General features: G+C 44.0%; 1 protein-coding gene across 3 annotated transcripts in view; it reads left to right on the top strand.

Annotated features, from left to right (window-relative positions):
• TSNAX (translin associated factor X) overlaps positions 1–18,362 on the top strand; it is an 849,466-nt gene that overhangs the window by 352,405 nt on the left and 478,699 nt on the right. Inside the window, exons 1-2 of one of the 3 annotated variants that reach the window (XM_044077042.1) lie at positions 3,096–3,244; positions 3,756–3,951. The exons of 1 other annotated variant lie outside the window; for it this stretch is intronic. In XM_044077042.1, the coding sequence (XP_043932977.1) occupies positions 3,930–3,951 (22 nt within the window). In that variant the 5' untranslated portion in view covers positions 3,096–3,244; positions 3,756–3,929. Of the gene's footprint in view, positions 1–3,095; positions 3,245–3,755; positions 3,952–18,362 lie in introns of those variants that run through there. One more of the 3 variants, XM_044077035.1, reaches the window with a different exon arrangement.

Raw genomic sequence — 18,362 nt, 5'->3', positions numbered from 1 at the left:
ATTTATCAGAGGAAGTTTGGCATAGTCCAAACGAAATTGCTTATCATACGTTTTATTAGTACGTTTTATCTGCCTTTACGTTCAATAAATTGCTTATTCTGCCTGTCCGGATCCACTGTTTCCTTGGAAGGCTCATAATGTACAGTTCAGGTTGTTCCACATTTTCTGGGCACTTACCAGTGCAGAATATGGCTCTGCTACTTTGATTTGTACAGTATTGTAATTTTGAATCTTTTCTGTCTAAATGCTCATAATAGTTTGATCTGTAGCCTGGCTCAGTGGAGCAGAAGGATGGAGTCCTGAGACCTGGTGGGTGATTGGCAAACTCCTCATGTGAGAAGTGAGGCAGGGAGGGGGAGACCTGCTTGCCTGCTTCCGCCGAGGTGAGTGAGATGCATGCTCCTGGTGGAGACTGAGAAAATACTTGTGCTTCTAGGGAAGCATTGAGGGCTGCTTGAAAGGAAATTCCTGTTGTGGAAGTGAAGGGGACACCCTTAACTTGCATCTCATGGCATGTCCATTCCCCGTATGTTCGGGTGCATGCAGAGAAGAACTGAGCATATGAAACAAATCAGTGCTGCTCCTGATGGCTGCCTAAGTGATGATCTCTCTTGGTTGGTTTCCACCGTGGTTATGGGAATGAATTGACCACTTGACTGAAGATCTGGTGGCCAGCAGGCAGTAGGGTTAAAGACAAAAAAAAAAGCGCACACTCTTAACATAGAGATCCATGTAGCCAGAAATTTACATTTTGTACTCTAAACCTAATGTTGCCCATACCACCCACCTGTCATTTTAAAAATTTACTCAACCATCACAATACTACCCCCAATACATACAGGGAGGTGACACATTACCTTCATTTATTTCTAAAAAAAAAAAAAAAACGCTTTTAGTGGCATTCATTTCGCACAGGCATTCTTTGTCTACCTCTATACTTGAAATATTCATCTGCATACTTCTAAACATTTTCTACTTTTTGGGTGTTGGAAGTTTCCACGGGATGCTCAGGAAAAAATGTATTAATTTGAGTACACTGAGTATGCGTAGCTACACCGTTGTCTCGGATCATGTGGGGGGCACCCCCCCCGTTTATTCTTGGTACAGCCAAGACTCTACCTTAATTTTTACTGACTGCAAAAATGGAATACTGGATGGAATAAAACTATTAATTTTGCCACCCATTGGTGGTGGTCATTTTGAAGGCATAATCATGGGTGGTCATTTTGAAGGCATAATCATCGCCTTTGAGAATAAGGAACATTGTCTGCAAGTGCCAATTGCTACAGTACTTTCTTGTACCAACTTGCCTGTTACAGCCAGTATGTTTGACGTTAAGATGGGCTTCACCTCCTTACTAATAATCCTTGCTCTCAATGTCTTTGTTCAAAATGGGTGACCATTTTTAAATTTCCATACCTCTCAAGTGTACCTCATTACGAGGAACGTACCTCATTTGGGGTCTTAAAAGTTCATGTTCCTCAAAGTTCCTCAATGTTCACATTGAAAGCCTGTCGCACATTCAAGTGTTAGGATTTTTTTTTTTAAGTGAAATCCATGGTGAATAAAAATGAATCATATTAACTCATTAAAAGAGCTTTATAAGTACAACCAGCATATTTTAACTATCCTATGGCCTTCCTAGTTGAAGGTGTTAGTAAGCAATTAGTATGTGTTCCACATTTTGCCCATTTGTTCCACATTATGAGGGCTAGTGTTCCTCATTTTGGAGATAGAAGATTGAGAGCTATGAATATCACCTAAAGTTGATGCAACTGATTTTGCATCAGCATGCATGTTTTTGAACAAAAAGAAAAACTCAAAGCAGACGTTACTGACTGCCATACCTCAGTCTGTTCGTGAAATCTGGACAAATCCAAAATGGGGGGGGGGGGGGTGTTAATGCACTGAATCACTGATAGATTTTGTACATATTGCTCTTATAAACGTAAACTTATGTACATATTGCTCTTATAAACGTAAACTGCTAGAGTAACTAGTTTTGTGCTAGCGCGTTTCTGAAGGCTATGAAGTTTGAAAGTCGTATCTCGTATTGGTTTCAAACCTCTGGCTTTTAAGAAAACGATTAATTTTATGAGTAACAGACCAAAATACGGATCAGATATATGGGTATTCTGCGAAATTCTGGACATTTGAGAGGTGGCTATAATTCTGTGATTTACAAGAAAATCAAACGTTTTACTAGGGACCAGGTAGAAATGAGACAGGAGCATAAGCCATACTAATGAAATGATGGTAGTTTTGATAAAGAAGCACCAAGTTTTGAAAATTCGGCAGGATTTATTCCAGCTGCTCAGAGATCATTTTCTTTAGCTCCGATGCGCGTTTTGTTCTCACTTGAGTCTTTCAACACCTGTGTACCACGACTCGGTTTAGGGTTGCCACCTTTTCAAATGCCCAAAGTGGTACATTTTTGGTACAAACGTCAGATTTTGCAGGGCAAAACATACTTACGGGCCAGTACAAAGGACAGAACTTCACTCTTTTGCCTAAATAAAAGCTTATTCTTTGGCATTTTCGTTCCGTTTCTTATAACATTTAGGTGTTTCAGATACAGAATGGAACTATTACATAAAATATAGAAAATGTTTGTCCTAAAATCTCAGGACATTTGCCATTTTTTGATTTCTTTGCAGGACACAACTGCTCAAATGGGGAATGTCCCTTGCAAAGTGGGACAGGTGGTAACCCTAACTCGGTTCCATCGCATAGGGATGATATCACAATTCAGTCTATTTGAAAAGCTTCTCTCCGCGTCTCTGAAGATGAATACACGGAGTCGAACGGAAATGTTGAAATTCAAACAACTCGGAACAGATAATTTAATCTGAAACCGTTTCCTAGGTTAGTACTAATTAATTTGCTGCCTGTTGGAACACCATACTACATATTCCAGAATGCAACACGACTCCCTATAGGTGCTTTAACTTTTGCCTGCGTAAATCCTCCCCAACGGAATTGTACAAACATAGCTAATTGCAAAATAAAAGTAACTAACTTCTCAAAATGCAGTCTTAAACCAATGCTATAAATTGTGCTTGAGCAGCCGTGTTTTGAGATCAAATGCAAATTGCAGGGCTTTGAGATTTCCCCAAATCAAAATGTCCGGCAGCGAGTGATGGTTGGCACATGCAAGCACAAGTCTGACAAAGAAGTTGATTGTTTACAGTGGCTTAAAAACCGGCTCTGGAGCTTTAAATGGAAAGAATGAATAAGAAGGAAGGTAGTTATTTTTTTTGTAATCAGTGCAATATCTGGACCTGCATTTTTTTTAAACTCTGAATGAAAATGAATAGGCGATTTCCCCGGGTTTCTGCTGAAAATGAACCAAAAGCTCAGCCAGACTAACCCGGTTAACAAATGTAAAATAAAATGAATAGGCGTGTTGGAGGATTTGACTAGCAAAAACACAATGTTTTACAGTACATTTGGTGCAAATGCTTTCTTCGGGTCAGGAACACTCGGTGCTGTTCTGGGAAGACTGATGTTGGCGTTTTTTCTACGAACGGCGGTTAATCTTAGCCGCATTTATATTTGATAAATGTAGCGGTGGGGCGTAATACTGTTTGTTTACGATCAAAAAGATGAGTGCAGTTTTAAGGAAATCTGCATTTACCATGTGGGTTTGATTTGTTCGCTTGTTTCATTTGAGTTCTTATCCCTGCTTTCCTTTGGTGTGCGATCAGGAGGCTTCCTTGTTTTTAGATCTTGTAATTTATTTGTAATTTATGCAGACAAACCAGTAATCCAGTTGCTGCTGAAGGTAGACAAAGCAAATTTGGCACTTGAAGAAGAGTACTCGGCTTTTAAGGTGGGTGGCAGTAGAGTAGGATCGCTCGATTCCAAAGGAGGCGCTGTGAGAATGCAGTAAAAGGAATGGACGGCTGCAGTGCAAAGGAGGACAGACCATGAAACTAGTCTTTCTTGTTGGTAAACTATTTGATTCCCTGTGTCAGCTCCATGGTGTTGCATAATTTAACTCTTGTTTTGTTGTTGGTCTTGTAAAATTTATGATCGTGTGGTAAAACTTAACCTTTATTTGTTAATGTGACTTCTAAGCTTTGTTCAAATTTCTTGTTTTAAAAGTTGAGAATAATTGGGGGGGGGGGGTCAAAGGCCCAAAAATATAAGGGCAGGTTTTAAATATTGCTATTAATAAACTTAGTTGCAAGAATAACAGTTTGTGTTAGCATGCATTTATCTGAAGGATATGAAGTCTGAAACAAATGTATGTCATTTAGTGACTTCAGTCTTCAGTGATTTGCTAGGAAAAAACACGAGATAGTCCAAATATGAGACAAATCTGGACAAATTACATCGGTTTCATAGAAGTGGGGAAGATCTTCAGTTGTGCCTGAAGGCTTACAAGCAAGATAGCACAGTAAATTGGTGTTTGCTTTTATGCTTGAATTGTGCAAGTGTTCTGTATTGGCAGACATTGGGTATTGAGAGAGAAACACAGTAATGCACAGTTCGTCGATATTCTTCTTTTGGCTGCTCCCGTTCGGGGTCGCCACAGCAGATAAACTATTTCCATTTCTTCCTGTCCTCTGCATCTTCTGTCATCTGTTACACCAACCACCTGCATGTCCTCTCACCACATCCATAAACCTGATCTTAGGCCTCCCTCTTTTCCTGTTACCTGGCAGCTTTATCCTTAGCATCTTTTTCCCAATATACTCTGCATCCCTCCTCAGCACATGTCCACACCAACGTAATCTTGCCTCTGGCTTTGTCTCCAAACCTTGTAACCTGGGCTGACCCTCTAATATACTTATTCCTAATCCTGTCCATCCTCGTCACACCCAGTGCAAATCTTAACATCTTCAACTCTGCCACGTCAAGCTCTGACTCCTGCCTTTTTGTCAGTGCTACTGTCTACAACCCATATAACATAGCTGGTCTCACTACCCTCTTATAGACCTTCCCTTTCACTCTTACTCGTCTGTCACAAATCACTCCTGACACTCTTCTCCACCCTGTCATAGATGCTTAAACTATGGCTGTGGTTTAGTCTCTGTGCAGGTATTTACATATGAATTTCTAGACTTAACATTAATGGACTGATCCCCAGTGTGTGTTTGCAGACAGCTAGTATAATACTAAGTATTAGCACACAGCACAATAGCATTTGTAGTAGATTTATTTTTTTCTCTGCCATAGTAACTGGTATGAGAACCAGCCAGCCCTTCACATATGTACACGTCTGTGTCACACGTACGTGTACATATGTGAAGGGCCGGCTGGTTCTCATACCCATTACTATGGAAGAGAAAATAAATCTACTACAGATGCTATTGTGCTGTGTGCTAATACTTAGTATTATATTCTACTACTTGGTATTTCGATTAATGGCAGATCACAAAGATAGCGAAGAGACCGTTGATTGGTTGGAGACGTGGTGAAAATCATGCAGGTCAAGGAGGACTTTGCCTAACTATGACTCAAACTGAAGAACCAAAAGTTGAGACTACAATACTAATTATCACAGGGAATAAGGAAATTTAGGTATGTTTTCCTTATCCACGAGTTTTTGCTTATGCTGTGTAACGTCTTCATTTTGCAATTGAGTTTTTAACTGGGAGACAGTAGCAGCTTCTTTGATCTTGGGGGCTACGGATGGAAGAATTTTTGCTGTAGTGTGGGGTTTTAACCTTGGGTGTTCTTGACATATTCACTTCCAAGTTTAAAAACAACTTACACTTTACAAATTGGTTAGGGAAAAAGTGCTGTAAAACAGTTTATCATGTTGTAGCGTAGTATCCAAATATGTGTTGAAAGTATGATATATAGGATGAAGTTGATAGTCATCTGTTAGCTGACAAAATTTGATGACTAAACAGATCGTCAGGTGTGTGAGATTGAGCACTTAAGGTAGGGAAAAATACAGTGCACAAGGAGTGGGGGTGCTGCCCCTTGCAAACAGTTTTTGCTCCATGTCTGTACATGCAAAACTTAATGTATGCTTAGCGTGTGGATGTTTACAAAGATAGCACGGTGAGGGGTAGGTTTGGGGGGTGACCCTATCACTAGAGGGAACACAGTACCCTCCTCAAAGGGTGCCTGTTTCCATGTATTTAGGATGAGCTACTACATACAGATCTTTTATCTAAGGGGCATGTACCTAGGACTGCATCTTATAGCATGTCCCCCTCCCAATATTAACTGACCCCTCCTTCACTGTCAGCAACATTGACTGTTCAAGCCACTAATCAATCTCTGGTCACCTGGATGTTAGTCGGGGCTTTTCCCTGTACACCACAAATTCTCTCTTCAGTGAAGAGATTCCACAGAAGTCTTATGTGAAGCTCAGTGTGATGTACAAGCCTGGCAGATACCTTAAGGATTTTCTGGATTAATACGAGGACAGGTTTAACTGCACAGATAAAACTCTAGTGATGCTTTAGTATTTTAATGTACTAATTTTGTTTGCTGATTAAGCCCCCTCATCCGACTTTGTCCATTTTGTTCCCTTGTACTGGTGGTTTTCCTGACGCAGGTAAAGGCCAGCACCCTGCTATCTGTTGTTCTCTGTTCTAGACCTGCATTATCACTGGGGCCACTGCACCTTCATGAGTGCACTTTTTTCATAGATTATTACTAGACTAATTGCCCTTGCAAGCCATTTTAAGCCTAGCCAATTATCCCTTGTGAGACTCAAACCCTGCACCTTGTGTTTGTAAGGCAAACACCTTAACCATTAGGTCATCCTCCCACCCCTTTCTTCTGCAGCTGTGAATGAGGAGTACCACTTTAGCAACTTTTAGCTAAACACATGCCTCAAGGTCCATTCTGCTTTGCTGACTCTCCTTTTAAGGGGATCATGGTGTCTCATGATCCAGATAATCCCTGTTCTTCAGAGTGGGTATACCCATCATCCCCCCTTCTGCTCCAGCAGTTCAGGCCACTGATCAAACTTGTTGCATGGATTGTAGTCAGAACTTCATCCTTTTACTTGAGTAGAGCTAGCATATTTTACAGTTTAAACGTTAGCTGTTTATGTATACAAAATGTCATAATCATATTGGTATTAGAACTGACGAGAGAAAGCTGGCTTTTAGTTGTATAGTGGGGAAAAGTACATGGAGATGCTTCATGCTAGTCATCTGAATACAACTTTAGTAGTATTCAGGACTTGATCCTTCTAGTGTTAAGAATGCTTGACAAGTCGAGCTTTCACAGGTTGTTTCCCAATGTCATTGTGTGGGTTCCTGGTGCTACTCTGTATTTTTCCCGCTGTGAAAGCTGTAGTTAAAAATAAATATCTATATATATATATATATATATATATATATATTTATACATCTATATCTACATATATATATATATATATATATATATATATATATATATATATATATATATATATATATATATACACATATATCCCCAGGCTGCATTTTTGAAACCGTATTCTTCTCTTGTGTAAATCTCATTTTCCTTAATTCTTTCCCTACTAGTTTAGCCTGGTTTAAAGGATTTTCTTCACTCCACCCCTGTCATTTTTGGGATTAGGTCCTTTCAAAAAGTCACTGGTTACAATTTCTTTTGCCAGTAATTGATTTTATGGCTAGCAAATACCATCTGCCAGTAGGCGCAGCGAGTGTTATGTATTTAACTAGGTATGCAGTCAAGGAGACCATTTAAGAGCCTAGCCCAATTTTTCTAGTTGTCTCAAAGCAGTGTCAGGCTATATGATTTGCTCAGTGTCACAGTAGGCAAATGAAGGCTGAAAGAATCAAATCCTGTACCAAAAGAAACCGCTCATTAATGGTTCAAACACTTAAACCTGTGCATTAAGTGCCAGATAACTTTGATATTAAATTAACTGTAAGACCCACCACATGCACACACAGCAGAACATGACATTTCTACTCCTCTTGCATCACCTTACAGTTCACTACTAAATGATTTCATGTAAAATTTGACTGCTTATACAGTGCTTCTCAGTTTTCATTTTTGTAATTCACACTTGCGGCTTTGTCCTCTCCTGGTCTGTGCTTCCTAAGCTTGAAGATGACTACTACAGGCATAAGTCTAGTGATTGCAGCTATTGTTATACGTGCTTAAGTAGCTTTAAAGGCTAAACCTAAAATGAAAGATTATTATAAGAAATGTGAATTGTAAGTAACCTTTATTTCTTGTGCTGCCTAACACACTACAGTTGCTTTTGCACCATTTAAAGTAATATCGAAAAACTGCTAGAGCAAGTTGAGAAGACTTGCATGAAATGTTCAACAGCACCTGGGGAGATATCTATGCAAACAGAGCCACCTTTTCTTGCTTTTTCCTCTCCTTATGTTAGACAGGTACCTTGTATACTTACCTGTTTGCAGTAATTTACTGCCACATACATATCTCATAGTACTGGGGCTTCGTGGCTGTAATGTACCATAACTGACCGTTCTGTTTTTCAGCAGTCTGACTCTTGTAGCATTGTTTTCAGCTCTGTGATAATCTGTTTCTGTAAGTCATCAAATACATCTTCCCAAGATATTGATGGAACCTGTATTGTCACCAGTGTCAATTCTCTACTCCTTGGTTACCTATATTGACTTACCAGATTTTTTTAAAACTGAACTGCTGTTTGTCTCCATTTAATTTTGCATCGGATTTAAGGTTTGGATATTTGTGTATTATATTTTTGCTCTTTCTTTATCTTGAATTTTTTTACCTCAGTTTTTCTTTGGTTTTCAAAATTCTTGGCCAGGGTCAGTTAGAAAAGCATTTCATGTGAAATTGTTCGATCTTGCCGTTTGTTCTTACACACTGGTTCGGAGCAGATCCTCGGCTCCGAGTCGGCCGCATCACAAGCTCTGCATCTAAGAGAAGCTCGAGGCACAGTCTATATCCCATGATCCTCCTCTGCTATCCCTCAGATCTAGTTTGCCGCTGCAACAGATCGCATCGAGGAGAGCTCGGGCCAGTAAAAGCTTTTTGTATTCTCACTATATTTTGAGATTTAGAGCTATTTAAAGCTAGTTATCTTAGTTAATAATTAATAATAGTTTGTGTGTGTTTATTCATAGGGGCTTCCCTTTTATATATTTACATCGTTACTGTTTCGACTTTCGGCTGAGGCTTATTTAGTCTTGGCAGGGCTCTGACAGCAGTAAACAAATTTAGTTCTAGATTGTATATCTATACTTATAGTTAACACTTTAGTATTTAGTCTTGTGTGCAGTGTGTTTATACATGTGTGTGTGTGTATATATATATATATATATATATATATATATATATATATATATATATATATATATACGTTGTTTTTTTATATATCCATACCTATTTACATATAGTGCTTAATATTGGACTGTGTTAGACTATTTTTTCTCTCTTTTTACAAGTTATTGGTCAAGTTAGTTACTTGTTTTAGACATGGCAGAGAAAGCCAAGACTGGATTCAAAAGATGTCATTGTGGACAGAAAATGTCCATCACAGACAATCATGCTTCCTGCATCTACTGTCTTGGCCCTCTCCACCTGCAGGAGGGACTGTTCTATTTGTCACTCCTTCAGTGGAAGGGTCATGATGGAAAGGCGCAGGAAGTTAATCGAAAGGGGCTTGCTAAAGCCAGACTTTCAAGAAGCCTTGGAGAAGGCTGATCAGGCGTCTAAGTCTTCGAAGGGGTTGAAGTCTTCGAAGGTATCGGAGCCCAGGTCATCGGCTCCGAGCACCTCTACTAAGGTTCGGTCGCCGGCTCCACAGACCTCTGGGCCGAGCATAGAGCGATTTATCTCTGATCGAGGCCCAGGTCTTGGAGCTGGTGTCGGAGGTGCCTCCATCCTCGATCCTTCGTTCGGTGGCATCTTCGACCCGTTCTTCCAGGCCGTTATCTGACACAGACGTGGATAGAGTGGTACAGAAGCTCATGGAGAACACTGCTCTTTCCAAACTCATTGCAGTTTCATCCCAATTGGTATCAAGACTCCTTCCTTAGTGCGATCGGCACCACTGACCTCCACTCCTTCAGAGCCCATCGAGGAGTCGCGGAGCCGACCGTCTCCTCTGTTCCGGGGCGGAGAGTCGAACCGAACTTTCGCTTCCGACTCTTCCCCTCGGAGCCTCTGCACAGATTAGCTTGGCTCCGTCCTCTGGGTCGGAGCCCGTGGTCCCGGTTTCGGGGAAGCTACTGTGCTATTCGGATCTGGTGGGGTCCTTGGCCCGGGGCTCCGGTGCCTTCGACATGAGGAAGGTCTTGTCTGAAAAGACATTTACTTCATCGGAGTCATCTTCTCCTTCCCCCAAAGGGCCGCGATCCCTGCCAAGCGTAGACTCAATGCCTCAGCCAGCCCCAGAGGGTGTCCCCTGTTCTTCTGAAGCTTCACCAGATGCCCCCTCTGATGAAGTCCCGAGGAAGAAATTGTGCAAGAGGCGGCACATTGATTCCCCACAGGAATCATTGACATCGGACACCGATTTGTATGAGTCAGAGGGGTCCCCACGGCCCCCCTCTGAGGATGTCTCATTTGCTGACATCCTGGAGATCTTGAAGCAGAGGGGTGATTGTCAGACTCTCGCCCCCACTGAGGACGAATTGGTGTTGCTGAAGGCGTTTGGGGCTCAACCTTCTACCTCCTGGGTGACCCCGCCCTTCGATGAGTTAATGGACCTAATAGCTCAAAGGGCGTGGGAGACTCAAGATTCAGTGGAACCAGTCCCTCGGAGGCCGAATAAATATATCACTGCCCCCCAGGACAAGACTTATCTTACTAAAGGAGTCCCAGTTGATGCTATGGTGGTTGCGGCAGCCACGAAGAAGGAAATGTCCGAGGCATCTTCCTCTGTCCCTCCTCCTAACAAGGATTCTAGGACTATGGACAGGTATGGGAAGCGCGTTTTCAGTTCAGCGACTTTTTCCATGCGTTCGCTGAACTACCTTACGCGACTTCAGAGAGATCTCCTTAAGGAGCTGGGAGATGCTCTTCAGGGTAACACAAGCTGTGCTGTTAGATGCTGCTGTCTCAGAAAAGGTAACACCCTCACTTCGATAGAAAACTCGTCCATGAGGCTCATTTCGTATGCGGCCGAAGGTTCGAGTAGGGCTGCAGCTTCAGCGATCGCTCTGCGGATACAATCCTGGATGCGCCTGTGCTCCTTTGCGGAATCCTTCAAGTCTTCCTTTACCAATGCCCCTTTTGATGGTGCCACCCTGTTTGGACCCAAAGTAAAGGAGACTCTCACTCGGTGTGAGCAAGAAGGTAAGACCCTGTCTGCCGTAGGGGTCCATTTTTCCGCCCCGACCAGACCGTACCCCAAACGGCAAAGAGGCGGAAAAATGTGGTTCCGAAAGACTCTGGAATCTTTCCAGTCCACACAGAGTGATGCCCCCTCCAGAGGCAGAGGAGGGGGAGAAATGGAAGATGCCGCCCAGGCGGCAGAGGGGGTCCGCAGAACCAGGGCGACAGGGATATAGCGTCCCTGGGAAACCCTTCCAGCACTCCTGAGTGGTGGCCCGACTGTCCTGCTCTGGAGGTAGTTGGGGGTCGCTTGGCTTTATACTCAGAGGCCTGGCTAAATTTCACTTCAGATTCTTGGGTAAAAAGCATAATAACCAGAGGATACAACATCCCATTTATAACCATTCCCCCCGATCAAAAGATTTCCAGATGTTCCACCCAATCTGCGAGATCAAGCAGCCGTAGAAATAAGAAAGCTGCTAGAAAGAGTCATCCAACCAGTCCCGGCGGACCGGATAGGATCTGGAACTTACTCAAGGTTCTTTTTAGTTCCAAAGAAAACAGGGGACTGGACGCCAATATTGGACCTCAGCAAACTTCACCTTCGTAAGGAAGGAAAAATTCCGGATGGTCACGCTACAATCGATCCTTCCCTTTCTGCAGAAGGACGATTGGATGTGCTCTATAGATCTCAGGGACGCGTACTACCACATCAAAATGGCCAGAGCGTCCAGAGATCACCTGCGCTTCCGGCTGGGAGCCAGTTATTTCCAATTTCAAGCTCTGCCCTTTGGTCTCCCCTCAGCCCCCAGGGTGTTCACCAAATGCATGACCGTAGTGGCGTCTCACCTGAGGTGGCTAGGATTCCGGGTGTTTCCATATCTAGACGACTGGCTCCTCACTGCCACAACCAAGCATCATTTTGTACAAGCCAGGGACTACACAGTCAACCTTTGTTCCCGTTTAGGAATCTGTCAACTTTGAAAAATCTGCCTTATCGCCCTCACAGCATGTCTCATTCATAGGGGCGGAGTTGGATACTACTACAGCTCTGATCAAGCTTCCATAGATGAGTGTCAGCCCTCAGGGATCCGGTCGCTATTTTTCTTCGGAACAAGAAAGTTTCTGCTGCGCAAGTGCTGAAAGCCCTGGGCATGATGGCAGCTACCCTTATTGCAGTTCCTCTGGGCAGGATGCACATGAGGGTCCTCCAGTGGCTGCTCTTCACACAGTGGTCGTTCCAACAACTTCCTTTGTCACACGACATCTTGATCACAGAATCTTGCAAATGGGATCTTCGGTGGTGGTTGAACAGCCAAGATCTAACGATAGGTCGCCTGTTTGTACTACCCAGCCCTATAGCCACAATAACCACGGACGCTTCCCTGATGGGGTGGGGGGGACTTTTTCAGGGGAGAACGGTCCAAGGAGAATGGTCCAAGATGGAGTACAATCTGCACATCAATGTCCTGGAGTTGAGAGCAGTGTTTCTAGCGTTGCAACACTTTCACGAATCCCTACCTCTAGGAACAGTGGCAGTTCAGACGGACAATGTCAGTGGTCTGGTACATAAACAGGGTGGAACCAGGTCTTGCCTATTATGCAGAGAGGCCCTGAGAATTTGGCAATGGGCTGCGTCCACAGGTCGCTTTCTGATAGCAACGCACATCCCGGGGTCCTCCAACGTCATCGTGGACAGGTTGAGCAGAGCCATCCTGTTGCCACACGAGTGGTCCCTCAAAAATCAAGTGGCTGAGAGGATTTTCCGCAGATGGGGCCAGCCTTGCTGCGATCTTTTTGCATCCCTCAAATGCCAAATGCAGAAGCTACTTTGCCCTACTTCCCCCTCCGGGGGGTGCTCCCAGGGACGCACTGGTGCACGATTGGCCCCCGGGTCTCCTATATGCATTTCCTCCTGTTCCGTTGATACCCAGATTCCTACAGAAAGCCAGGAGTCTGGAAAGGACGATCATTCTAATAGCACCATTCTGGCCTAGACAGATCTGGTTTCCCTTTCTTCTAACCCACCAGATGGAGGAACCGTGGATTCTGGTCCCAGTGCCAGACCTATTGACTTGCTCGTTGGGAGTTCCTCACCCATCTTTTCAGTCCCTCAAACTGACAGCTTGGCTGCTCCGCTTCCCAATTTAGCCAGGTCGGATGTTTTGTCCCCAGCAGTACAACACATTCTAATTTCTTCCCACAAAGTTTCCACCAGGAAACCATACAGGAGCAAATGGAAACGTTTTGTGTGTTGGGCATCAGGGCAAGGTATAGATCCCTTGGTGGCCCCGATACACAAAATCTTGGAATTTTTATGTACACTCTTTCAAGAAGGGGCCTCTACATCCACGATAAGAGTACAGTTAGCTGCCATATCTAACTTTCATGTAGGTGAAGGGGGCTCTACAGTTATGTCCCACAGACTTTGTAGAGCTTTCATGAAGGGTACCTTTCACCTCCGTCCACCCATTCGGGATCCGGTTTTTCCATGGAACTTGAATTTGATGTTATCCCAACTTATGTTACCACCCTTAGAACCAGCTTCAACGTGTCCACTTAAGTATTTGTCTTGGAAGACTCTTTTTCTTATTGCTGTCACTTCAGCTTGTAGAATATCAGAGCTACAGGCCTTGTCCGTTAGGCCACCATACATGGTTTTCCATCCAGACAGAGTCTCCTTGCGTACTAATCCATCATTCCTCCCGAAGGTATGTTCTGTGCTTAATATCAATCTATAGAGCTTCCCACCTTCAAAAACCATTCGAACAAGTTGGAATACATGCTGCGCAAATTGGATGTACATAGGCAGCTGAGATTTTATATGGACAGAACAAAGGATTGCAGGAAATCGGATCAACTGTTTGTCTCATTCCAGATAAGAAGGGCATGGCAGTAACAAAATGCACGTTATCCAAATGGCTTTCGGACTGCATAAATTTTGTCTATTCAGCTTCAAAACAGCCACTTCCGTTCAAGCCTAAGGCTCATTCTACTAGGGCCGTTTCTACTTCTCTAGCCCATGCCGCTCGTCTACCGTTGGATACTATTTGTGCGGCGGCGACGTGGGCTAAGCCTCATACGTTTGTTACTCACTACAAAGTGGACAGGACCTCCAAGGACAGGGCATCCTTTGGTTCCACTGTTCTCAGGAACGTTCTTCCGTGAGGCACCCAGGGTAACGGAGCTAGGGACGCTACCCGTGTGTAAGAACAAACGGCGAGATCGAACAATTTCACATAAAGAAGTTATGTTCTTACCATAACGTTCCATGTGAATTGTTCATCTCTCCTTTGTTCTTACATCCCCTCCCTCCTTCCCCCACCGCGTTCTGGAAGAACTGGTACGACTAGTGTCTGGTTGGTCTTCTCGGGGTTATCTACACTATCTAGTAATTGGTAGGTGACACATTAGGTATACACCTACCTGTATTTAGTTCATATGTTTCAGGTTCAAGTGTGTGATTGCGTGAGCGTTAGACGCAGTGGTTAGTAGTGCGTTCTGGATTCTTGCAAACTAGATCTGTGGGATAGCAGAGGAGGATCATGGGATATAGACTGTGCCTCGAGCTTCTCTTAGATGCAGAGCTTGTGATGCGGCCAACTCGGAGCAGAGGATCGGCTCCGAACCCGTGTGTAAGAACAAAGGCGAGATGAACAAATCACATGGAACGTTATGGGAAGAACATAACTTCTTTTTTTCCATTCACTGATTGAAAAGGAGTCCGAAGTGGCTACTTGGGGGGAGGATTTCAGAAGTAGTATATTTTATTTAGCTGCATTACTAAACTTCTGTATTACTCTTATCTGACTGCATTTGATTTTTCCCTCTCATCCTTATAGTTTTCAACTTGGTGGATTTGCATCTGCCCTCCCCTACTATAAATTTAACTTTGGACACTGTTCCCAGTCCCATCTGTTCATTCTACTGCACACTGTATATCACTTAGGCCCTCCCCTTAGACTTGCTTCAGATGCTTGGTGCATGCTGCAAATCTTAGGATATTAACCCATTTTTCTTGCCTTTAAAATCTGCAGCATTTGGTCCGAGACCAACCAGTATTGGAGATCCCACATTCTGCTTCTCAAAATTCCTCTTGGGGTTGTTGCTTTTTTCTCTCCCCTGATGAGAGGAGGAGTATCGGGACATTATTTTGTGGAGACTGCTGACCACCAGAAAGCTTAAGTGCTTCAGAGGGACCAATTTGGAATTTGTGCTGCTGTTCTAATAAGAAAAGGAGCAGAGGGCTATTGATTCCTGACTGTCTGTGGGCTTTGAGTAGTTTTTGCCCCCAGAGTTGCGAATAAGATGCTCCTGACTTTAGACAGTTGCTGTGAGAATATAAAGTAGTCAGTGAAAAAGGGCCTGTTGCAGTAGACTCTTTCCACTCCATTGCCAACTTGGTAAACATGGGCATCCATTAGGTAATGTAGAACTTGCCTCATGATGTGAAGTTGTTCTATCTCGCTGTTCATTCTTTACTGATAGGTTCGGAGCCAATCCCTCTGCTCAGAGTCAGCATCTACTGCAAAGCTCGAGGCTTTCAAGTAGCTCAAGTCCCTATCCCATGATGCACCCTGAGTTACCTCAGATCTAGTTTGCCGCTACAACTGATAGGAGATTCTTGCTAGCTCGGGCCCGTAAAAAAACTTTTATATCTTTATATTTACAAAAATTGACAGTTTACTGTTTAAATACTTAGATATTTAGATTAGCTAAGCTCCTAAAGCTTCATCTGTAGTGTTCCCTTCCCCATGTGCTATCTTTGTTATATATTTGGTCTCATTTTTTCATAGGCCTATTTAAACTTCTATTTCAGTTTCTGACTAAAAAAAACTTTATTCTGTGACCCTTTTGGTCACATATGTTAGTATAATTTTGTGTTTCCTAGTGCCTTTTCAGTGACCCTTTGTCACTTTTTTCCTAAAGAATAATTATTAGTCTTCAGTGTGCATTTATTAAGCTTGTGTGTTATTTAGAAGGCTTGTTTAGTTAGCCTTTGCTTGAAAGGCTTGTGTGTCTCTCTCTCTTATAGTTGGCCTGTTTTTGTTAGAAGGCTGTTCTGTATTGCTGTTGTTGGGTGTGTCCATTTTTGTTATGGCTGATGACGAGGACAAACACTGTCAGGGTTTAAAAAATGCCCTAAATGTGGGCAGAAGTATGTTAGACTGCCATGTGAGTTGTGTATACTGCTTGGGTGCCTTGCACTTAAACGAGACGTGCTGTATGTCATTCCTTTTCATCTATTTCTCTCCAAGAGAAAAACAAAGCTTATAGATAGAGGTTTGCTGAAACCTTCCTTTCAGGAGGCTTTGAGTGACCAGGATGGATCTAGTAAGTCCTCAAAAGTCCCCCAAGACTCCTGGAGAATCAAATCTAGAGAGTCTGTGACATTGGCTCCACAGGTCTCTGAGCCGACTGTCTTCTCCTTTTGGAGCCGGTCCCTGGTCTTGGAACCTGTAGCAGAAACTCTTAAATCGCCTGTTCTCCAGTCGGTGCCATCAGTCCGATCATCTCAATCTTCTGTGAGTCATCTCAGTCTTTTGTGAGCCTGTCTGATTTGGATGTGGATTGGGTGGTGCAGAAGCTTTTACAGACACCGGCCTTTGCCAAATTATAGGCTCTGACCCAGGAGGCTTCGGAGCCGAAGACCCTTATACCAGCTGTATCTATTCCTCCTCCGAGCCATACCGGTCTGTCAGTGCCGGAGGAGTCGGACCTGCTGATTGTGGAGCCTTCGGAGCAGACTCCTGCTCAAGTGTCTTCGGCTCCGTTCACTCTGACGTCCTCGGCTCCGTTCACTCTGACGTCCTCTGCGCCGGTCGAGGACTGTAGGAGTCGACACTCTGGTCTGGTCCGGGGAGGATAGTTGAACTGACTTGTCGGTTCTGACTTTGCCTCTTGGGGCTTCTGCTCGGATGAGCTCTGCTCCTACCTCGGGCTCAGAGCCCCACTGTTTAGGTGCTGGGGGTATTGACAGTTTCCTCTGATCTGTCGGTCCCTTCACATCAGATCAGAGGTACTTTCGAAGCCATGAGGAGAGTTGTCTCCCAAGACATCCTCAGCTTTTGGTCTGGCTTCATCCCCTAAAGCGCTTGTCTGCTTCTGTTTGACAGATCTAAGCGCAGAGACCCAAAGCCTCAGGAAACCCCATTGGGTGGCCCATGTTCTTCCGAGACCTCCCCGGAAGCCCCCACTGATGAGGTTCCCAGGAAGAGTGTGTGTAAGGGGGAACACTTGGGTATCTCAGTTGCTGAGATACTGGCAGTCCTTTGGCAGAGGGATGACTGGCAGTCCACCAACCCTGCTTGAAGACAAGTCTGTCCTTCTGAAGACTTTCTGGTCTCAGCCCTCCACCTCTTGGGTGTCTCTGCCCTTCGATGAGCTGATGCAGCTTGTCTCACGAAAGGGATGGGAGTCTGTGGATACTATGGACCCTGTCCCTAGGATGCCAAATAAATTCATGTCTGCCCCCTAGCTAAATCTTTATTGACAAAAGGTGTGCCAGTTGATGCCATGGTGGTGACGGCAGCCACCAAAAAATAAATAAATGAAACTTCCTCGTCTATCCATCGTCCTAACAGAGACTCCAGGATCATGGATAGATATGGGAAGCGCATGTTTAGTTTGGCGACTTGTTCTTCGTTCGCGTAACTATTTAACCCATTTTACCAGAGTACAAAAAGATCTTAAAGAGCTGAGAGATGCTCTTCAGGGTACAGTAGCTGCAGGAGCTACAGACAAAGTTGCTGCCCAGCTTGCTACCCTCATTTCTATAGTGAACTCATCCATGTGCCTCATTTCATATGCAGCTGATGGAACAAGTAGGGCAGCGGGTACAGGAGTTGCTCCTGGATGCACTTGTGTCCTTTCTCGGAGCCCTTAGTCATCCTTCATGAATATTCCCTTTGATGGCTCATCCCTTTTCGGGCCTAAAGTCAAGGAAACCTTAACTAGGTGTGAGCAGGACGGAAAGACTGTCTGCCGTTGGGGTCTGTTTTTCCACCCGTACCAGACCCTACCTCAAAGGGCAAAGGGGGTGTATGTGGTTCTGAAAAGCCCAAGGAGCCTTTCAGGACACGCATGGTGAACCTCCCTCCAGGGGCAGAGGAGGGGCAATAACAGAAGATGCCGCCCTCATGGCAGAGGGGGTCCGC

This window comes from Protopterus annectens, chromosome 1.part1, assembly GCF_019279795.1.
Source record: "Protopterus annectens isolate FY-2018-M chromosome 1.part1, PAN1.0, whole genome shotgun sequence".
Classification (NCBI taxonomy): domain Eukaryota; kingdom Metazoa; phylum Chordata; order Ceratodontiformes; family Protopteridae; genus Protopterus; species Protopterus annectens.
The sequence above is the reverse complement of the archived record's forward strand: the minus strand, read 5'-3'. Positions and strand labels throughout refer to the sequence as shown.